The sequence below is a fragment of the Hyperoodon ampullatus genome, assembly GCF_949752795.1.
Source record: "Hyperoodon ampullatus genome assembly, chromosome: 1".
Lineage (NCBI taxonomy): Eukaryota > Metazoa > Chordata > Mammalia > Artiodactyla > Ziphiidae > Hyperoodon > Hyperoodon ampullatus.
Window position 1 is genome coordinate 178,028,463 of NC_136914.1, and position 23,405 is coordinate 178,051,867.

General features: G+C 40.8%; 1 protein-coding gene across 3 annotated transcripts in view; it reads left to right on the forward strand.

The window, feature by feature from the left end:
• Window positions 1-10,926, forward strand: part of LOC307060006 (recombining binding protein suppressor of hairless) — a gene marked incomplete at its 5' end in the record, with an annotated part of 114,164 nt that extends 103,238 nt beyond the window's left edge. For 2 of the 3 annotated variants that reach the window (XM_079714323.1, XM_079714322.1), the window contains 6 exons: window positions 1,632-1,769; window positions 1,925-2,037; window positions 8,237-8,377; window positions 9,445-9,600; window positions 9,971-10,074; window positions 10,235-10,926. In XM_079714323.1, the coding sequence (XP_079570449.1) occupies window positions 1,632-1,769; window positions 1,925-2,037; window positions 8,237-8,377; window positions 9,445-9,600; window positions 9,971-10,074; window positions 10,235-10,550 (968 nt within the window). In that variant the 3' untranslated portion in view covers window positions 10,551-10,926. The remainder of the gene's footprint in view (window positions 1-1,631; window positions 1,770-1,924; window positions 2,038-8,236; window positions 8,378-9,444; window positions 9,601-9,970; window positions 10,075-10,234) is intronic. The other variant, XM_079714324.1, reaches the window with a different exon arrangement.
• Between the last annotated feature and the right edge of the window lie 12,479 nt (window positions 10,927-23,405).

The following is a 23,405-nucleotide window of genomic DNA, read 5'->3' on the forward strand; positions in this document are numbered from 1 at the left end:
TTTGCTAATTATATTTCCTTGGTGTAGTTTAATGTATTTTCTGTAAATTGTAGTGTCAAAGAGAAACAGAGCTGGACACTAAAGGTGGTTAGAAACAGATTTTATTCACTACTGTTGCAGTAGGGAAAAGAGATTTCAGTAAAGAACTGAGCTCGACTCCAAATACAACAAGGAGAAGTGGGGATTTATAGCCAAGGAACAGAGTTGAGGGGATCAGTGGATGGGAAGTTACTAAGAGGAGAGAGACATGAAGGGAAGGGGGATTCTTGACAAACTAGCTTACCAGAATTTTTATGAAGACAGGCCTAGATGATCAGATATAAAGGGTGGAGGGGAGGAACTTGATCAGCTATCAAGGATGGGAGGATGGTTTAGCAGGATTCTTGGCAATAACCAGGCTAGGCATGCCAATGCCAGGGCCCAAGGAAGAGTCCCGGTGGAAAAAGGGCTCAGAGGAGCCTGTCTAAAGTTTGGTCAAGGAGAGAGTCTTTGTCAGTAAATTTAGAAACTTGATCAGATTTAAGGTGGTTGTTCTTTGGTTCTTTTTTGTTGTTTGTTACTGGAGGGCAAGCCTACTTCACAGCGAGGTAGTGTTCTTGCATCAGGAGGTATAATGTCATGTATTTAGGCTGTTTCCAATTCAAATTACAGGATTACCTCTTTAATTTTGTATTTCTATTGACTCTAAGTTACTTGATGGCAGAGAACATATTTCATTTTCAGAGTATTTTCTTGCTTACATAGATGTGGTTGTTTTTTCAAGAAATTTCATGCAATGCTATACGTTAAGGTATTTAGAAGGAAACGAAATCTCTAAAATCACAGTATCCAGAGGCAGTTGCCATCAACTTTGGTAAACATCCTTCCACACCCCTCTCTATGAATGTATTCCATAGAAATAGATGTGAGCACATGGAGACACATGCTGTCACATAAAAATGTATGTTTACCTAATGAAACCACAGTATAAAGAGTGTACTTTCCATTCAGTGATATATCAGGGAGATATTTTCTTACCAATGCATTTAAATACACATTATTCAAATAGGTGAATGATATTATAATTTATTTAATCAATTTCCTACTGTTGGACACTTATTATTTTAAAAGTAACTTCCTTTTAAAAAACAGCACCGCATTAAACATACTGTCTAACTCTCATTTAAAAAAAGATTTTTAAGGGGCTTCCCTGGTGGCGCAGTGGTTGAGAGTCCGCCTGCTGATGCAGGGGACACGGGTTCGTGCCCCGGTCCGGGAAGATCCCACATGCTGCAGAGCGGCTGGGCCTGTGAGCCATGGCCGCTGAGCCTGCGCGTCCGGAGCCTGTGCTCTGCAACGGTAGAGGCCACAACAGTAAGAGGCCCGCGTACCACAAAAAAAAAAAAAAAGATTTTTATGGACATATTATATATCTTTAGCTTGACATTATTGATAAAGAGTTACCTTGATTTTTGAGGGGTATCATCTGTATTTTCTTAGAGGGTTAAAAAAATTGTTAGCAGAATCCATTAATTATTGAATGATAGTAAAGCATAGTCCTGATTCACTGGGTACTGGTCCCTTCTTGCTCTCCACTGTTGCCCCGCCCCCAAACCCCACTCACATAAATAGGAGCTGTGTTTTCTTTGCAGTATGCATTGCCTCAGGAACAAAGGTGGCTCTGTTTAATCGACTTCGATCCCAGACAGTTAGTACCAGATACTTGCATGTAGAAGGAGGTAATTTCCATGCCAGTTCTCAGCAGTGGGGAGCATTTTACATTCATCTCTGTGAGTATAAAAATATGCATTTGATTTTTTTCGTGTGAAATTGTTAAATTCTTTTTACTAATAAGACATACAGATGTATTAAGTTTTGTCATTTTTATAAGCAGATTAATAAGTTCTGAAAGATGATAATTTGATCTGTTTCCATTGCACTGCAGTGGATGACGATGAATCAGAAGGAGAAGAATTCACAGTCCGCGATGGATACATCCATTATGGACAAACAGTCAAACTTGTGTGTTCAGTTACTGGCATGGCACTCCCAAGATTGGTATGGCCTTAATGACTTCATGACTGTTTCTAATAAATGTTGGTGGCCTTTTCCCTTTTTGGTTGTATATCTGGATATGTTCAATAGAGGGCACTATAAAGTTACATTAGAACTTATTTTCTTAACTAATGTAGATACATTATTCATTCTTTGTGGTACCTGCTGCATCCCAACACAGGACCAAGTTTTCGAAAGCATAGAATTTCAAATTTCTTTAAAAATATAAGCATAATTTTTATTATTTTATTCTCCCAAAGGAAGATGGATTTAAAAATTAAATAAAATTGGTATTTCTTACTCTGGTAGAGAGGCATAGTGTTTGGGGCTTTTTGAAACTGTAAAAAACTGCTTTTCTTAGCAGAATGAAGCAAAAGCCCCTCATATACCCTTTGTCATCTTCCGCCTCCTTTTCTGAAACAGAACACAATTTAGTTATATTAAAGATGGAGGGGGTTTATGAGTAAGTTTGATTCAAGGTCAGGTTGGGGAGGGGGTTAAGTGAATGGAAGAACTTTTAGTATTACTTTCCTGAATATGCTTTGTATCTCTTTGATGAAGTATTTCATTGGCTGATATTTTCTGGGACTATTTCAGCAGGAGCTGGGTTGATCTATAACTATCTAAGTAAATGCATCATATTATTGTTTTTGTTTTGTTATATTTTTCTGTGTCATGGTTGTACAAGGTGATTTTATTTCCCATTTCAACTTCATAAGCCAAAATACGTGAAACACAGTAATATAAATTTACAAAACCTTGAACCTGAGGCAAATTATAAAAAGGGGAAAGGTAGGGAAAGAAGGGTGCATAAATTAGAAAGAAAGACACACCAAAAAACAAGCTAAAGGGCTTCCCTGGTGGCGCAGAGGTTGAGAGTCCGCCTGCCGATGCAGGGGACGCGGGTTCGTGCCCCGGTCTGGGAGGATCCCGCGTGCCGCGGAGCGGCTGGGCCCGTGAGCTATGGCCGCTGAGCCTGCGCGTCCGGAGCCTGTGCTCCGCAACGGGAAAGGCCACAACAGTGAGAGGCCCACATACCACAAAAAAAAAAAAAAAAAAAAAAAAAAAAAAAAAAAAAAAAAAAAAAAAAAAAAAAACAAGCTAAATCAACATTTACTCAAATTCTTCTCTTCTTATTCATTATGTGTCACTGTATTCCAAGGATAATGTTTATTTGCTTGGTATTAAATGCTTGTACTATAGAATCACTGTTCAGAGGCCTGTGCCTCTGATCAGCAACAGCTTATATATGGGCCACTTAGAAGACAGACTCAAATCTTAAAATAGTGTTTACACTTAGTTTCATGTAAAGTACCGGTCTGCCTTGCTTGAAGGTCATCTTTTTTTTTTTTAAATAAATTTATTTATTTGATTTATTTAATTTTGGCTGTGTTGGGTCTTCGCTGCTGCGCGTGGGCTTTCTCTAGTTGTGGTGAGCGGGGGCTACTCCTTGTTGCAGTGAGCGGGCTTCTCATTGTGTGGCTTCTCTGGTCGTGGAGCACGGGCTCTAGGCGCACGGGCTTCAGTAGTTGCAGCACACGGGCTCAGTAGTTGTGGCTCACGGGCTCTAGAGCACAGGCTCAGTAGTTGTGGCGCACGGGTTTAGTTGCTTTGTGGCACGTGGGATCTTTCTAGACCAGGGATCGAACCCGTGTCCCCTACATTGGCAGGCGGATTCTCAACCACTGTGCCACCAGGGAAGCCCCTTGAACATCATCTTTAATTGAATATTTTCAACATACAAAAGTATGGGGCTCTGATTATAAAAATGTTGCAATAAAAAACCTGATCCAGAGAATGCCTTAGGAAAAGTTGCAGTACCATCGTTAACAATGTACTGATAAATACCTCTTTCTAGAGATTGTGTGACTGAGGAATTAGATTCCTCAGAGTCATAGCTAGGCTTTATATGGTCTGCACTACTTCATGCCCTCCTTTACCTCCACTTACGTGCAGTTTTCAACAAAGGCACGTTTTTCAGAGGAGGCTTTCATGTGCTTTCAAGAAGGATGACACTGTCTTAATAGCTGAACGTTGCATGCTATGCTTCCTAGAATATTAGCCTTATTGGAGATCTTTGCTTGGAAAACACTCTCCCTCCAAGATCAAATTTCAATGGGATGAATGTCCTAGTGAGAAATCCTGTTTTTTAGGGTACTTTAAAAACAGGCACAGTCTATGTAGGTCTAGCCAACTAACAAGAAACACTGGTTAGTATTTATCCCACTTCCTCAAGGCTGTCAGATGCACCAGAGGTTTGGGACATCTAAAATCTGTTAGGTAAACTAATCAGTGACATGAATTCAGCCTGGGCATTTACCAGGTATAGTCTAGGAATATGAATAAGATATGTTTTCTGTCCTTAAGAGCTATATCCTCTTTACCTCAGAAATATGGAAAATACTGTACCAGTAACCTACAAAGCCAGCGTAGAAGAGAGAGAGCTGGTTGGAGTAACCACTGGTGTTTTATGAATGTAGAATTCATCACACATAGCTTGTTAGAACATTCGTACTATCTGGTTTCTCAGATTTCTTTCCTATTCTTAATAATTAGAAATGATCACAGCAAGTTTGATACCAAATAGTAGGGGACGTCTTTGGTTTCTTTATTGGTGAGACTAGGTCATTCAGCAGTGTCTATGTCCAGAGAACTATTATGGGAAATAAAATTGAACCAAACATGGCCCGTGTTCTCAATATGCTTATTATTACTAGGTAGTGGAGAAACAGTGGATTACAGAAATGACAGTGTCATAGGCAAATGTTGACTCTTACGTGGTGAAGTCATAGGTGAGTGTGGTAGACTTACAGTAAGCTTTAAACTTACATCATTCAAAATTCACTTATTTCCATAAACTCCAAACATTAAATTTAAATACACCTTTAAGACTAGCATTGAATGGCAACATTTTGCTTGAGTTTAATTAGTCTCACAGAAGATCTTAGAAACTGTAATTGCTAAAAGTGTAGTGTCTCCCTTTAAACTCAAAAATTAGTGGTGATGTGAGTAAAATGACAAATATTCTGACTAATAAACTGCAGAGCTAAAAATGTGTAAATATGAAGAATGTTGACTTTAAAAGATTGGGATTTTTAATAGCTGTGGCTTAAGTAAAGAAAAATCATCTTGGAATATGTCCGGTGTGAATCAAGTCATAAAAACCCAATAATATTGCATAATATTAATAGCACCGTTCTGAGCACTTTTACATATATTGATTCATTTAGTCCTCACAATATCCTGTGAGTAGCTACTGTTAAGGATGTTCATTGTGGAGCAAAGTATTACAGTCCTACATGCATACGTGCATTCTACAAATAGCCCTGAACCCATGGGCCAGGAACTGTCTAGATGCTGGAGATATATTGGTGAACAAGGTAGACTTTCTTTCTTTTTGGAGCTTACATTTTTTTAAATTAATTAATTTATTTTATTTTATTATTTATTTTTGGCCACATTGGGTCTTTGTTGCTACGTGTGGGCTTTCTCTAGTTGCGGCGAGCAGGCTTCTCATTGCAGTGGCTTCTCTTGTGGCAGAGCACAGGGTCTAGGCACGTGGGCTTCAGTAGTTGTGGCATGCGGGCTCTAAAGCACAGGCTCAGTAGTTGTGATGCACAGGCTTAGTTGCTCCGTGGCATGCAGGATCTTCCCGGACCAGGGCTCGAACCTGTGTCCCCTGCATTGGCAGGCAGATTCTTAACTACTGCGCCACCAGGGAAGCCTGGAGCTTACATTTTGGAAGGGAGGTCGACAAAAACCAACTAAAGAAATACCCATATAATGTATTAAAAGGTTAATGTAAGTGATAAGACATTAAAACAGGATAAAGGGAAAGGGAAATGGGAGTGCTTAGAGTGGTCAGAGAAGTCTTTTTGAAGTGGGGCTATTTGAACAGAGACCAGAATGAAGTTGGGAAAGCAGAAACTGGGTGAGGAGCATTTCAGGCTGACAGAATGAGGGCAAAAAGAACTTAAAACAGGAATGTGTGAGGACTAGCAAGGAAGCCATTGTAGCTAGAGCCAAGTCGGGGTGCGGGGGGAAGTGCCAGGAAATGATTCTGCAAGGTTAGCCACGGGCAACGTCTTGTCAAGTCCCTCTCTCTATCTATAGTACGGACTTTCTGTTACCTGTGTAAGATAGGAGGCCACTTGAGGGTTTTGTGTTTTTTTTTTTATTTTTATTTTTTTGGCTGCGTTGGGTCTTTGTTGCTGTGTGCGGACTTTTCTCTGGTTGTAGCGAGTGGGGGCTACTCTTCATTGTGGTGCACAGGCTTCTCATTGCGGTGGCTTCTCTTGTTGTGGAGCACGGGCTCTAGGTGCATGGGCTTCAGTAGTTGCAATGCATGGGCTCAGTAGTTGTGGTGTGTGGGCTTCAGTAGTTGTGGCGCATGGGCTCAGTAGTTGTGGCACACGGGCTTAGTTGCTCCGTGGCATGTGGCATCTTCCTGGGCCAGGGATCAAACCCATGTCCTCTGCATTGGCAGGCGGCTTCTTAACCACTGCGCCACCAGGGAAGTCCCCACTGAAGAGTTTTAAACAGGGAATGATGGCTGGTTTATGTTTGGAAGAATAATTCTGGCTGCTTTGTGGATAAGAGAGCATAGGGACATAGCTGGGGAAACAAAGAGAAAGGTGGTTGGGCTTTTGTCAAAATTCGGGCAAGAAGTTGATGATGGTACCTTAGACTAGGATGGTACTGGTAAGGTGATGAGAGGTGACCGATTTGTTTGAAGGTAGACCTAACAATTTGTTGACCGCTTGGGTGTAAGAGAAAGCAAGGAGTCAAGGATGACTCCACGGTTTTAGGATTGAGTGAACGTGGTGTCTTTATTGAGCTATGAGTTGAGGGAGGATCACATTTAGGAAGAAATAAAAAATTCGGTTTTGATTAAGATTGAGATGCCTATTAATAGAAATTTTCAGTGTAACTGTTGAATAGGTAGTTAAATATACATGTTGAGTGCCTGAGAAAGGCTATGGCCGGAAATACAGATTTAGGAGTTGCCAACTTCTAAATAGTATAGAAAGTATAGAGTATGGCTAGAGGAGAAGAGATTTGGGGACTCAGCTGTGGAGACTAAACGCTGGTTAGAGCAGGTGTATCCCCAAGGAAGAATGTGTGGGTCAGATGCCTCTGAGAAAGCTAATAAGATGAGGACAGAGAAGTGCTCATGGGATTCAACTGTCTTGAATTCCTTAGTGGCCTCACCAAGAGCAATTTTGAGACAAAAGGCTGGAGAGATTTCAGGAGTTGGGGTGGTGAGGAAGAGGAGCTTTGCTGTGAAGGAGAGCAGAGAAACAGGGTGGTGAGAGGGAAGGACAGGGATGTGTAGTCAAGGAAGGGGTTTCTTCTGATTTTAGATGAGAAATGGTTCTAACATGTTTGTATGCTGTTGGGAGTGATTTTCGTAGTCCTCAAACACTTAGTGATTACCTTCCATGTGATAAGTAACATCTAAGGTTTGATAGGATTATCTTTCAGATATCCATATGTGTTTTGTGGAATATTTGGATTATAAAGTCATAGTGTGTAATGGGAAGAGTTCGCGCTGGACAGGCAGCCTGCCTTGGAATCAGATTCTGGTCCCTGAGCTACTAACCAAGTGATTTTGAGGAAATTAACCTGACCTCTGAGCCTGTTTCCTAATCTGCAAAATGATAACCTCTTTTAGGTTAAAATTAAAACAACATATAAGTATGATACTGGACTTAGGTACCGACTAGCACACCCATAGTGGCCTTTAGAGATAATTTCCCCTTTGATGTTGGAATATTTGTCGTTGTATATTATTCGAAAGGTCAGGATTAACATCAGCTGGAAATTTGCTAGAATGCAGAATATCAGGCCCCGTATGTGATCTGTGGGATCGGAACAGATGTGTGTTTAACAGGAACCCCAGATGATTTGTATGGACATTAAAGTTTGAAAACCACTGATCTAGAAAACAGGTGCCAGTCTGCCCTATTTTTTTAGGAGTTCAAGGAAAAAGGTAACATATCTACATTCTTAACATGCTTGCAATCTAAAAGTATTCTTATACCTAGCTTTATTGTTTGTAGATTCTTTTGTGTATGTAGGTGTGTGACAAATACCTGTGATGTATTATTACATAGCAGATTCTTTCTGTGTACTCTTGACAGTGTACCAAATGAAAACTCCGTATGTGATGATCTTTTCTTTTTTAATTGTTGAAATACAGATAATTAGGAAAGTTGATAAGCAGACCGCATTACTGGATGCAGATGATCCTGTGTCACAGCTCCATAAATGTGCATTTTACCTTAAGGATACAGAAAGAATGTACTTGTGCCTTTCTCAAGAAAGAATAATTCAGTTTCAGGTATGTTTTTAAATTACTGGTAAAATCTAAAATGTGCAAACTATTAGGTTAGCAGCATTTAGAAACATGAAACTCTTGCTTAATGTTAATTGTATGCAAATACACGAGGCTGTGTGTTCAGATATTTATCTCAAGTTCAAGGGTCCTTAGCCCACATGTTCCTCGGATATAGCAGTCATCCTACATCAAGGAAGAACTCAAAACTATGAAGATATTCTAAGAGAAGCAGTTAACATCTAGTTCTGAGGAACAAAGAGCCCCTCAGACTATCCAAAAGTAGATGTTGGGTATTCAGTAAATCACCTGAAATTATGTGCAGACAACATTGTATATGATACATGCCTATTTTGGAGGAGCGTTCATAATTCTCATCAGATTTATATTGGGGTCTTCTAAGATAGTAATGATGACACATTTCAAAAGCTAATTTTTAACTATATTTACTCAGAAGGCTTTTATGAGGACATTTATGACATGAACAGATGACTTAATAGAATAGTTATACTTTCACATGAAACTCATTTCTGAACATCTGGAGACTTTCCAGAGAGATGGCCACACACAGCCAGTCTCCTCAACCCAGCACTGATGGTCTGGCCTAGGTGTTGCGAGGTAGGGGTAGGGGATTGTCAGTCAACATCTTGGTTCCTTCCAGCTGAAAGTACGTAAGTTTCTAGCTGTTCTCTTAGCAGGAGGGGGCTCCCATTCTCTCTCTCAGGGATCCCTAAAGAGTTTTAAACAGCTATTTACATCACAGATACTGATCTTTTATTAAAGAAATTATACAGGTACTGGTATACTCTTACTTAAATGGTTATTCTGAAGGTATTATTAGTTTTTAGTATGTCACTGAAATATTTTGTATTAAAATAAAACCTGCCATATGTGACGTTTCCATGTTAATATTCTGTTTGTTTAGGGATTGGCAAAGCATCGTGCTTGGGAAGTTTATAAATTTGTACTAAATTCTCTTCATGTTAATGCCAGTCTATGAGTGTTACTTTGTTAAAGTGTCTTATACTGCAGTGTATATAAAACTCAATTTCTAACCAATTTTTTTTCAAAAGGCCACTCCATGCCCAAAAGAACCAAATAAAGAGATGATAAATGATGGCGCTTCCTGGACAATCATTAGTACGGATAAGGCAGAGTATACATTTTACGAGGGGATGGGCCCTGTCCTTGCCCCAGTCACACCGGTGCCTGTTGTAGAAAGTCTTCAGGTGAGACCACTTACAACTTGACTTTTAGCTCTTTGCAACTGCTCTCAGCTATGACATGGCATAATTTTATTTCACAATAAATTTGATTTTTCTCCAAATCTTGTGATTTGGAGGTTTTGTTACACATCATTTGTTGATTTAAAAAAAAAAGAAAATGAGAGGAACATAATTTTATGCAAGAAAATTTAAATGTAAATCAGTTTGTATATTATCTTGATATTTTTAGTTCACTTTGTCTTTATAATCATGTCATTTAAAGGAAGCATTTTATTTATCCATATTTTTGCACATGATAGTCGAATGAGAAACTGTACTTTAATGAAAAATGAAAAGTTTTCTCAACGTTGTTCTGATTTTCTGTGAATTGCAGTTGAATGGCGGTGGGGACGTAGCAATGCTTGAACTTACAGGACAGAATTTCACTCCAAATTTACGAGTGTGGTTTGGGGATGTAGAAGCTGAAACTATGTACAGGTACTTAATATAATTTTTTACATCATCCAGAGTTTTTGATGGGGGTGTGGGTACATGAGACTCTTTCCTGATATTGGTTGTCCTGTATTTAAGCAACCTTGTTTTAAGTTTCAGTTCTAAAATTTTCTGTGCTTTTAAGTGATTTCTATTTCCTCCTCAGATGTGGAGAGAGTATGCTCTGTGTTGTCCCAGACATTTCTGCATTCCGAGAAGGTTGGAGATGGGTCCGGCAGCCAGTCCAGGTTCCAGTAACTTTGGTCCGTAATGATGGAATCATTTATTCCACCAGCCTTACCTTTACCTACACCCCAGAACCGGGGCCACGGCCACATTGCAGTGCGGCGGGAGCAATCCTTCGAGCCAACTCCAGCCAAGTGCCCCCTAATGAGTCAAACACAAACAGCGAGGGGAGTTACACAAATGTCAGCACAAATTCAACCAATGTCACGTCATCTACAGCAACAGTTGTGTCCTAACTACCGTCTTTTTGCTAGGACTTACACTGACTTGAGTGCGGCAAAATGTTGACAAAAAAAGAAAGAAAAAAGTGAACAATCTTTTGTGGTTTCTTGGGAAAACTTTTCATACCCGGTGATACTATTCAAAAACCCCATTACCTGCAAGTGCTGATTTGAAGTGCAGAAGCCACAGTAAAACAAACAAAAAAACCTCAAAATGTGCAAACTTTTGGAAATTGATTTTTTTCAGCTGTTATTTTTGTTTGGTTGGTTTTTGTTTGTTTTTGTTTAAATGGGCAAGAAATAGAGATGTGGCTGGAGTAAAAGGTAATCAAACTAGAAGATAAAAATCTAACATAGTTTTTATGGACCAAGGAACTTGTATAAGCTTTAGTAAAAGGTACATTTTCACCATACCTTTTTTATATCACAGTATATATAGTACACCTTTGTTACCAAATAGGTTGTTCTCCTCCCCACCCCCTTTGAGCTTTTGCTCTTAAGTACATTCAGGTTCCAAGCCTGACCATGCTTGTTTAATCTAATTACCATACTCCTCCAGGTCTTTTTGGTCTAAGGCTGGAACTGTTCTTTTTATTTTATTATTTTCTTTAAAAGCTGAAGTCTTATGACTTTTCATGAGTGGAAGGTGTTTTGATTTCAGCAAGTCAAATCTTGTAAAGGCCTGCATATTTCTTTTAAGATTATTTGAAGTCTGTGCAAAAGCTTTAAAAAAAATGCCTCTGCCTTGCCTGCAATACATGCAACGTACGTTGACTTAGTCTCTATTCTCAGACACCGTTGATAGTTATTTCTGTGTGTTCCTTTTTTTTAAAAAAATGTATTTATAGTTGTAATCCAAGAGGTTCTAACATTTACCTGGAATTAAATGTGGCCATTTAGTCATTAATGAGTTAATGGCATGGAACATGTTGGTTTTTACAGTGTTCCCTTTTCCTGTGCAGAAATGTATCTATACGCGGTCCAGGATTTGTTCAGGTTTTTCCTCCTCCTAATCTTGTACATAACTTGTATTATGTGTAAGTTAAACATTTTATTTTGAAGCTAGAATATTCCCAGTGATTTCATTCAGCAGGGTGTTTTTCTGCCTTGTTGGCATATGACAAAAAAATATCATCAGAAGTATTTGCTACCAGTTGGTAGATGGTGCCCTTATTGTATAATGAGGAAAATCTCAGCAAAAGCATGTTTTTACTTACTTTTTTTGTGGGGGGGTAGCCTAGGCCAAAACATCATTGTAACCTTGAAACAAGATGCTTTTACTAGATGACCAACTAAAATAGCTGGAAGACAGTACTTTAGGAACAGATAGCTGTAAGATTATAAAAATGCAGATGTACTTTATCTTTCCATTTCTCTCCCTGCCTTTTTTTGTTTTCTTTTCCCCAGTACTGAGCATCTTCACAAATGTCTCCTACTCGGAAAGCATTTCTTCTCCATTCAGTTAAGATTTGGCTGCATTCAGGGTTGTGTGCTGGCTGTGTGTGCTGGGCTCACTGGTTTCACGTTGGTTTTGTTCCTGCACTTTGGGCACGCCTGTGTTCGGTGTCTTAGGAGTTGCAGCAGACTCATTGGGCTACATTTTCTACAGGAACTATGTGTGTGATGTTACAGGACATGGTCTAGTAATAATACAGTCATCTTTCTTTGAGTAAAAACTACCTCTAGATTGTGGTAAGCTTTTACTGTCCCATAAAACAGGAGCCACAAGTACCTTAAGAAAGCAAAACTAACTTCCTGCAGTTTCCATACAGAAATTGTCTTTCTGGTGTCCTGGGCTATTTTGAAAAGTTTCCGTCAGTAGACTTTTTAAAACATCATTGTTAGTAACTTCCCCCCACTCCCCTCCACCCCCAGCTTTGATACCTTCATTACTCATTCTTTTGCTCAGACTCTGCCATTGTAAATACAATTCCTAACATCTTTACATCACTTTTTCCTCAGTTTTCAAGGGGGAAGTCATTTGTAAAACATGTTAGTGGTTAAATAAAAGTTATTGTGGTCTTCTCTTTACTGCAAGCCTTTTTAATTACTCACAGGCTGCATTATACTATATATAGCCTTTCTCTCTTTAAGTCTGCTCCCGTCACTAGCTTCTCTTGTAAGCTAATCCTGCCTCACACTTTAAATCTGTTTCAGTGACCAAGGGCAGAATTCATTGTGGCCTTATCTTTCTTTGTTTTAACTGTTTACTGGCTTTTTCTTGCAAACTTGCTTATTTCTGAGTAGTATTTATTCTTCTCTCTGTTGAGTCTGGAAGTAGTCTTTACACAGTGCTTTTTGTTCAGAGCGCCGAAATGTTTTCAGTGCTGCCTTACTTTGAATGGGCCACAAGTTTCCTCCACTTCCCAGGTTTGGTATTTAGTTACCAAATTATATTAAATTAACTGATAACAGATGAGATGCTTTTGAAGAACAAACTATTCCTACCCAGCATTGCAACTCAAAATAATTTTTTCAAGTTTATGGCTTTATTAAAATGAACTTTTGCTATTTTACTGCTTACCTATATCTAATTTTGGCTCTTTGTTTATTTTAATAAGATAATTGAAATATTAGACTGTAAACCCTTTTCCTCTTTTTTTTTTGAAAAGTCCAAGAATATACTTATACAGGCATTCTCCCCACACTATTTTATGACATTCTACATACCACAAACTAAAGACTGAAATGATTTGTCTGTTGTGGCTTATTGTTTACTAGTAGTTCTTTTGTCAGCTGATTAAAAATTTTTTTGTGAATTATTTTCAGTGTTTAATTTACAGGAGCCTTGTCCTCTGGTTATGGTAGAACACGGCCCCTCCTCCAATGGTGGCATTGTTAGAGATGCTGGTCATTTTCCCTTATAAAGACTCTCAGAATGGTAACCACTTCAGTTAAAGTATAGTACATTCAAGCTTTTTTTTTTTTTTAAGTTCTGTATTAGAAGTGTAGCCTATGCTCTTATGATTCTATGCAGTTTCTGAAAATATGCATAGAAGCTGAGTCTGTTATCCAATATGTTTTTATTAGTTCTGTTGAATTTGATCACGTAGATTGGGATGGCAAGCTAAAGGCTTTAAATATAAAATGCCCTTTTTATTTTAAATAATTTCAGAGTTGAACACTAGTATAAAATTTACCCTGCTGCTGACATTTCTTAAACTGTGGCAACTAAAGGCATCCTCATATATGTATTAATTAGTGAAATATTTGTCACTCGTACTGCACAGACTTATTTGCAATTGTAACTGGTTAGTTTTTTGTTTTTTGGGTTTTGTTTTTTTTTTAATGAAACTAGTACCATCTGTGCCCTCAATTTCCAACACAGTTTTTAAGAACTAAACTAACTAGTCATGTTTAATCAGATAATCCATGCAGGGGGTGGGGGGGTTCCTTTTTGAAACAAAATGTTATTCAATTATTAACCAAGTTACTTATTTTTGATTTCAAAAGCAGCTGTGTTTCTGATGAGTACTGAACAAATGTGTGTAATTTTCTGTGCCAGACTTTCGACTTTGTTTTCAAGCACTGTAATGTGGGATGATGGTTAGAAACAATAATATATTAGGGTTTCTATTTAACCCTTTCAGGACTGAACTGTATTTCCTTTTATTAATTTTTCCATGTGTTGTGATAAATGTTTGCCAGCATTCAGTACTGTGTTGGTCCAGATGTAGGTTTATATGCTCATTTTTAGCTTATTTCTTGTACCTTGCAGCATGCTCTATGCATTCAGTCCTTAAGGGGTTTATTTTACAAACTGTGCACCTGTAAGGTTTATTAGCAATAAGATAGAAAATTGAGCAAGTTTATACCATAATTTTGTAGAAAAAAGAATCTGCTCAGTTCCATATTTCATCCATGAGAAACCTGCAATATGGGCAGTTTCAAGAAATAAATAAAAAGGAAATGTAAACCATTGTAAAAGTTTCTGTTGGATGTGCCGGATGCATGTATTATCGTCTTTGATTTCAGGATACTTCATAGAGATAAAATTAAATTCCATATTACAGTTGGTATATTTACAGTCTTACCTTGCTATCTAATCTACATCACATCAAAGTGATGGCTGTGCTGATTTTTTTTTTTTAATGTTTTAAACTACACAGTGCTTTAAAAAGAGAAAGTTTTTTTTGCGGGGGCTGGTTCTTCCTTCTTCACGGGGAAATGGGCTTCGCCACTCAAGGGTTGTCTCCCAATTCAGGAACTTTTCGAGCTAATCTCAACAAGATTGGAGAGCATTATTTAACAGTAGCTTGCCTTTCCAGTGTAAGGTTGTCATTTGGTTTGGTGTTTGAAAGAACATAGAATGTTTTTTCCTTTTTGGTGGGAGCTCCTCGTTGGAGAGAAAGCGTACTTTGTTTAATAGGGAAAGTAAAGGAGGGAAGTTGCATATTTTTTCAGTCATAACAAGTTCATTTATCTGACCTCCCCCAAAAGAAAAAAATATAAGCAAAGTTATCAGGATTTTTGCTAAATACATCTAAAAATAGTGATTGTTAAATGATTTAGAAACAATATAGTTGGAATTTGAGTTGTGAGGCTTTAATGGCTAGGATTGGTAATAGCTTCTTTTTTTAAAAAAACTTTATTTATTTATTTATTTTACAGTAGGTCTTTGTTAGTTATCTATTTTAAATATAGCTGTGTGTGCATGTCAGTTCCAAACTCCCAGTCTATGTATAGATTGGGTAATAGCTTCTTGGTTTAGAATTTAGATGGGAATAATATGTTTCTACCCCTTGTTATAAATAGTATATGATCACTTTCTAAGCAACCTAAAGAAAGGTCCATTAAGTGTATAAATGTGTATATCTTTTGTCCTTGAACCCGAGGATGGTTGCCAGTTAAAAACATGCAGAGGGCAAGCTACATCAGGTGCTAGTGGTGAGGGATCACAGAAGCAAGTCCTCTCCTTAAACAAACAAAAATCTCGAAAGATACAGTACAAAAAACCCTGAAAAACCCTAGTTTAGTGCTAGACAGCAATGAGGACAACAAATTAAGTTGATGTATGTAAAGTACAAATGAGGTGCTTCATCTTGACCTACAGGTTAGACCCTAAAGCGTACGGCTGGGGGATAGAACTGGTGCCACAGCTCCCGTAGGACCTGCAAGATTGGACAGCTATACACAGTTCTCTGTGTTAAGGATAAGGTTTTTTGTGTGCCTGGCACACAGGTGTTCAATAAATAGTGTAAGGTGTCATGCACACATATGTAAGAAATCATGACTCATCTTGGTTTAAAGAAAAGGCAGGTAAGTATTATCTAATACAGAAAAGGAACAAGGTTTTAACTCTATAACAAGAAACATTCATGATGAACACAGCTATGTTGTTTTATAATGGAATTTATAGAATGTTTTGCTTTGCGGAAGTAGCACTTTATTTTTAAAATTTTTATTCTTATTGTTTTTTTACATTGGGCCACTTGTTTTACTGGATCTTTGCTGGTGGACCACTTTCTTACACCTGGGGGACTTAGGCCTTTGAGGGACAAGACTGGGCTGCAAATGCAGCCTCGTGTCAGTGCCCTTCAGGTCTTTTTACCCGTATGCCTGAGCCAAAACTCCCCTCAAGTCTCGATTGCCCAGGGGAGAGCAAAATCCTTTTACTGACACAGTGAAATCTAAAGGCATCTAGAACCAAGCATGCAGTAAGGGCAAGCCTGAGAATGCCGAAGAGGGATGGTGGTCCCTTTCCTGTGGGATGAAAACAGGCCGGGTGGGTCCAGCACGATGGACGGGGTTGGGGGCTCGGCCAGGTGGTTCGTGGTCATGGGCTGGCTCCATACCAGCCGCAGCATCTCGCGTCCTCCAGCCAGGCTTTGGGGGTCCCAGTCCCAAGGCTCCAGATCATGTGGAACAGCCACTGCCTCAACCAGCTCCACACGTTAGGCTCGTGGCCGTGAGGCACGTCTCCAGCTGGATGAGGGTCTGGTTGTGTGCCTCGACGCGGGCCAGGTCCGAGTCCAGGTGGCCAAAGAGGGGCTCCTCCTGGTCCTCTTCTATGTAGAATTCCAAAGGAAAGGTAAAGTTTTCAGGCACCATCCACCACGGCTTGATCTCCATGTCCTACCGCTCCCAGCCAATTCTGAATAGGGCCAAGTCCAGGAACTTATCCCAACAGGACCTAGAGAAATCTCGGAAGTAGCACTTTAAAAGGTGGAATTCTATGACAAGTTTTTTTAAAAGGTAAGTATGAGGTTTAGGTGTGTATCAGGTTCTTTCTGGCATGATTGATTGTAGTTCCTGCTTTTCACCTCCTCGTATTCTACTACCCTGCTCATTGAGTACAGTTAACATGCAGGTCCATCATTTCTGGCATCTCTGCCTGGTCGATATTTCCACTGGTGCTGAAATCCCAAACTCAATCCAGAACGCCACCCCTGCCCCATCTTCTTCATATAAAGGAGTAAAGAGTGTGATGAGGTCATTCCCAGCAGCCTCTTGGGCTGTCTTTGGCAGCTGTTCTTTTATCCTGAAACGAAGTTTTCTCCCCACAAGGCTGATCTTTGTCCTTGCTCACAACACAACACAAAATCGGTGATCGTGGTTTTCCCCTGCTCCTTAAACCTCACAACAGAGTTCCTTTTTTTTTTTTTTTTTTTTTTGCGGTATGCGGTCCTCTCACTGTTGTGGCCTCTCCTGTTGCGGAACACAGGCTCCGGACGCGCAGGCTCAGCAGCCATGGCTCACAGGCCCAGCCGCTCCGCGACATGTGTGATCTTCCCGGACCGGGGCACGAACCCGTGTCCCCTGCATCGGCAGGCGGACTCTCAACCACTGCACCACCAGGGAAGCCCCCACAACTGAGTTCTTAATTCACGTACTTTGATGACACAATGAAAAGTTTTGGAAAGTGATTGTGATTCGAAGATAGTCATCGTGACTTTAATCACCGATTGTCCCAGGGAGTAGCTCTGACAGTTGTCAGCTGAGAATTTTAGTGTAGCTGGTAAGATTCCAAAGGTGCAAATGGTGTGATCTTTGAAAAGACCCTCAGGTGAAGGATAATGGAATATGCATCTCTTTGCTTAGAAGCATAAATATCTATCCTTATTATTTCTGGGTAGTGCCAGAGGTTGGAATTAGTTAAGACACAACCAGGAATTTTTAAATGGCCAGTAATGTTCTAGGCTCTGAGCTCATTCAGGGTGTGGCCATTTCTTAAAACATTTTCACTGAGGGCTTGTCTTAGTCTGCTCAGGCTGCCATAATAAAGTACTGGGTGGCTTTAAACAACAGAAATTGATTTTTCTTATGGTTCTGAGGGCTGGAAGTCTGAGATCAAGGTGCCAACATGGTCAGGTTCTGGTGAGGACACTTACTGGTTTGCCGATGGCTACCTTTCTTGCTGTGTGCTCACATGGCACAGAGAGAGACATCTCTGTCTCTTCTTAAGCCCACAGCCCTTAGGACCCCATCTTTATGACCTCATTTAACTTAAATTACCTCCTAAAGGCCCATCTCCAGATACTGTCACATTGGGATTTAGGGCTTCAGCATGAAATTTGGGGGAGAACAGTCCATAGCAGGGCCCTTCCGAAAAACTTTCTGGGTTACACTTTCAGTATACTGGATATCAATCTATAGGGTGGTATTTAGGTTTCCTGCATTTTTAAGTTCTGGTTGGGGATTCTCAACAGTTAGCCAAGACAATGAATAGACTTGGGCTGAGGGACAAGGGGAGAGGCAAGATTGAGGGAGAAGTCACTTTGGCCACTTGTGAATTGTTTTATGGCCATTATTTAATCCTCACCACAGCGCTATGAGCTAATATGCTTGTTTTAGAGGTGAAGACACAGGCTCAGGACTTGCCCAAGGTCATATGTTAAATTTGGCAGAGCTGGGATTCAGATGCGGGCTCAGGTGAATCAGTCACGCTCAAGTGCCGCGCGAGACGTCTCGGTCACAAAGGCGCAGGGACTAGCGTTTCTAGGAGCTGGTTCTGTGACAAGTTCTGTCTTCTTAAGGAACTTTATAGGGAACAGCCATTCTATTTCAGTCCTCACATTTCACAGTTGAGAAAAACCGAGCCCTAGAGAAGTTGAAATACCCAAACATGATTATGGATTGAAAATGCTTTATTCACTTGAAAGTGCTATCCAGTTGCCGGGTGTTCATTTGTTTTTAGTAGTATTTTAGTATCATGACCTCTTGGTTAATGTTCTTAGTCCCCCTGGCCAAGCCTTACACATAAATATGTGCTAAATTATACAACTCTAGAGAGAATTCGAAATCTATGAACCTATTCAAGTTCATTGAAGCACTGGAGGGAAATGATAAAAATAATGATAAAAACAACTTCAAAATCTTTCCATCTTCCAGGTGAAGATAATGGATCTTCATCTCTGAATAAGTCTAACAGTTAATTCAAACTTCAATGGATTTCTGGACCTCATATGAGTAAGAGCAGAGCTCAGAGACCAGAGTGTGAAACAATGACCTGAGTGGTGTTCAAATCATAAATGTCCTCGGGGTGGCAGATTCAGCAGCTTGCCACTGCTCATTCATCTCATTCATAGTTGGGGAGTAAATGACACACAACACTTGGGAGGAAGCACGCATGAAGAGCCCTTAGCCATTGTCCTGTATTTACCTGAGAGCCCAGGTATCTGCTGTGGTTGCTCTCCATCCAGCTCAGGAGGCGGCTTGACCTGGGTCTTCCAGGATCTTTGTGAGCTTAGTCCTCAGGCTTTTTGCTGCTCATTCAAAAAAACAGTGATATGGTGGTTTTGCATTTAATACTTCAAAGATTTGAAAATATACACCTTCAATATGATAGCCATTATTAGAGTTACAAGAGTTAAGTCAGAAACCAAACCTGGCTAACCTAGGGAAAGAAGAGGATTTTGTAAGAATAACAGAAGCTCAAGGATTGAAGGGCAGCCTGGATCACACTTAGAAATACAAGGAAGGCAGCTCCTGTGAGTTAAGCAACCCTGGATCGTAGGAGTGGTCTGCTCAGGGAGCCGCTGCTGTGAGCGTTCCCTCTTTTCTTTTATCCTTCAGTCAGCTGCTTCAGATTCAATTTTGCAGATGAGAGCAACCGGCCATGTGAACCTAGGTCACTTGCCTGTTCCTGTGCACTTAGAGGAAGGGTCAGTTAAAAGGAACCTCTAGGGGCTCTTTGGTTTGTGTGATCACAGGCCTAGATTTAGAACCAACAGGGGAAGAGATAATTCCCCGAAAAGGAATTTGAGGTTGCTGGGTTTGGGGAATAGGTGCCAGGGAGCTCCTCTAGAGGGCTACAGACAAATTCTGTAGTCAAATGTATTAAGTGTATTCTCTGTGCTCAGGGCTTTACATGAAATATTTCTTATTCCTCAAACTTCTGAGTCAATTTAATAGGCAGTTTTGAAAAGGATGCTCAGATGATGAGCTGCATCATCAAAACCCCTCCCAACTCCTCTAGCCTTCCAGCCTTCCCGAGAAATGCCCATTCCGCAGGATGAGCTCTCGGGAACTCTGACCTGCTTTTCCCACCCCCATGGCAGCTGATAGAACCACTGGAGAGACTTCCTCATGCTTTCTGCAGGTGATTGGGCAAGAAGCAAACAGGAGATCTCAGGGACCTCGTTTTGACTTGTCAACATTGACATGTCAACTGAGAAGCAAAGAACTGGTTTGCAGGGAGAAGAATGAAACAGACATCCAAAGAAAAGTGGGAGCATTCCCAGTTCCCACCCCTTTCTGAGGCTCAGCTATATTCCTGCCCTTGAGTTCCAAGAGATAACCCATTATTTTTATCATTTCCCTTCAGTGCTTCAATTAACTTGAATAGGTTCCTATTACTTGCAACTGGTGTCCTAATAGGAAAGTCTTGCCTTTATTACCTTCATTTCATCGATAAAGAAATTAAGAAAAAGGCAAGGGTCATTTTTAGGGTTCTGCAGCCTTAAGTGGCAAAGCCTTGATTCAAGCCCAGGCCCTCTGGATCTGAGTGAGTTAGGGAAGGTAAGGGTTTGGAGACAGTACCAACATCTAGGGGAGCATCGAGATGGGAGCATTTGAACAGTGTCTCAAAGAGTGAGGCAGTCCAGGATTTCAACAGGAAGGAGTGGATGGGCTGATGGAAGGCAAGGAGTGTAGTCCAGGCAGGTTCCCTAGTGTAATGGAACCATGCGAGCAGTAGGAATTGATTATTTCATGACTGTGTATAAATTTAACAGGTTACCAGGGTCCAATAGGTAGAATCTCCTGCCATGTCTGTTAGGGGGAATGGTTCTCTGCACTTTCCTTGTGGGAGGGACCTACCATTTGGTAAGATTCCTGGCCTCTGCCCTTTACTCAGTATTAATAACTTTGCTGAATGAGTTAATTTATTTCTTCTCCAGCCAGGAACTGAAGATATGTAATAAAATCCTGCTTCATGGGGCTTTCCTTCTAGTGGGGAGAGACAGGCAAAAGTAAATACAGGTATATGTCTATGCATGTTTACGTATTAAAGGGCTCCTACTGAAAATGTCACCATCTCAAGCCCAGAGATAATGGAATCTGACCATCAAAAGACCTCCGCAGCATCCAGGGGCATCTATGGGTGAGAATTACTGTGTCCTGGAGGTACTGAGTAGGTAACATTCAATATAAAAACCTGTTGTCTCTAACGAGTACTTCGCCGACCATTTCAGTGGAGCTGCTGTACACACATCACAGTCGTGTGCAGCCCGCTGAGGAACTTAGGCTCGTCCTTGTTGTCTTTCTTGGGGTCCCTTTCAGTCACCTTGCAGTAAACCCTGGGCACATGTACATAGGGCAGGGTGAGGGGCTGTGAGCTGTGGGCGGTCGAGAGATGACTACAGGACAGTTTCTGCCCGGGAAAGCCCATCTGGAAGCAGGCTGTGACTGGGATGCTCATGTGCCAGGAGGACTCAACTTACATGGGCTCTGGGAAGCTTCCAGAGAGAGCTCCTCCTCAGAGAAGAGCCAACCCTGGTGGAGGCCGGGATAGAGAAGCAAGGCTGGGGGGAGGCGGGAGCCCTGCAGGGGCCCTGGTGCCCACACCACAGTTTTCTGCCATCTCTGCTGGTTCGATTAAAGCGTGGCCTCTCCCTACCCGGGGATGCAGCTGGAGGGAGGTTGCAGAGGGAGGAAGGCAAGAGATAGAGTCACGTAGGCTCATTCTGAGACACCTATTAAACTTCAAGTTAGAAAGGCAAGTAAGCAGGTAGATCTCCAGATCGGGAGCTCAGGGCGCTCTGTGCTGGAGATACACGTTTGGGAGTCAATCACATGTAGACGGGGTTTAAAGCCATCAGGCTGATGAGATCTCGGGGGAGGAGAATAGGTAGAAAAGAAGTCCAAGACCAACCCCTGCCCAATAGTCCATGTTTAAATAGTGTTTCTCAAACTTTTTTGTGCTAGACTCCCCCAGGGGAGAGTGTTGAAATTCGAGTCTGACTCTGTAGGTCAGTGGGCGTGGGTCTTGAGATCTTGCATTTCTAATGATGCTGCATTGGTAATGCAGGTCTAGGGACCCCACCTGGAGTAGCGAGGCCCTCACTTACACGCAGACAGAAATGGGAATGATTGGCGAAAAGGGTAACATGCCTCTTTGATTCGTAAAAGTGATCGTTTCTAGCTAACATCATTGTTTTCCAAGTCAGCATTAACTCACTAATAATGGTTTTAGAATTAACCTTATTGTTTTTGAAGCACAGAGTCAAGATTTCTCTCTACCCTTGAGAAGACTTTCTGTTACCACACTGCAAATGGGCTCATCACATTCTCCTTACAGGGCTGATAATGCGGCCTGTCTAAAGATCGAAGTGCTCATGTGCAATCATAGTCATGAGGCAAAGAGGCCTGCATTATGTAACCATGTGCCATAAACTCCAGAGCCTTAGAGCATCCAAGACGAAAGTTAGAGGGATGCTGAAGGGCACCCGAGTTTTAAAACTCTTTGGTTTGCGGGGGAAAAAAAAACCCCTCATTTTTAATTGTGTTCCCTTACTCCTGAGTGCAATTCTACAAATTCAGAGAGACAAAATTATCACAAAAACCTAAAACCCAAATGAGTGGCATCCGGGTGCTAATGAGATTTCAGACAGACAACCCTCAGAACTGAGAGAGGCAGACCCTTCACTTAAGCTTCTCCGCAGAGAAACTTTCTGTGGCCTGGCTCTAAGAAGTCCATGTTTTCTTCCCCTCCCTGTGATTTTCGATCCAAATGGAACAAACAATACACAGGTTCCTTCCAGGGATGGGATATAGATGCCAGGTGAGCAGAGAAGCAAAATAAGAGTGAGAGATCCTCAGAAATGTTATGGGCCCAAAGGCGCGCACGTGCACACAAACACACACACACACACACAACCACTCTCCTGCTCTGATAATATTTCAACCAAACCAAGGAGTCTTTTTTTGGAGTATGATGTTTAACGTTTTCTATCTGTCATGTGATTTCAACACTAGCCAAGTGTGTGTAAAGAGCAAAGCTTTGGGCACATTTACTGGAGTTTGGTTCACCAAGGACAAGTAGAGGAAGACTTGGCTTTGTGTGTTGGTGCTGGAGCCCGGGGCAACCTGAAGTTTTTCTTTTGTATTTTTTCCTTTTTAACCTTTGTCACAAACGTGGAGGTATTCTAAAAGATGGAAAGCAGCATGTTAAAGCATATGAAATACTTTGTTTTCTGAGCTGTTAGAGAAACATGTTTGCAAGCCCACATTTTATTAGTTAAATGTGAGTGGTTTATTACAGCGTGGCTTTGGAACATTGTCCATCCCTTTTACTCACTTGACACAGCTGATTACGCCCCTCAGCTCTGAGACTCTCTTTTCTCTTGGCCTCCAGGACACCAAGCTTTCTGGCTGTTCGTTCTCAGTCTGCCTTGCTGGTTCCTTCTCAGCTCCCCAGCCTGCAAACCT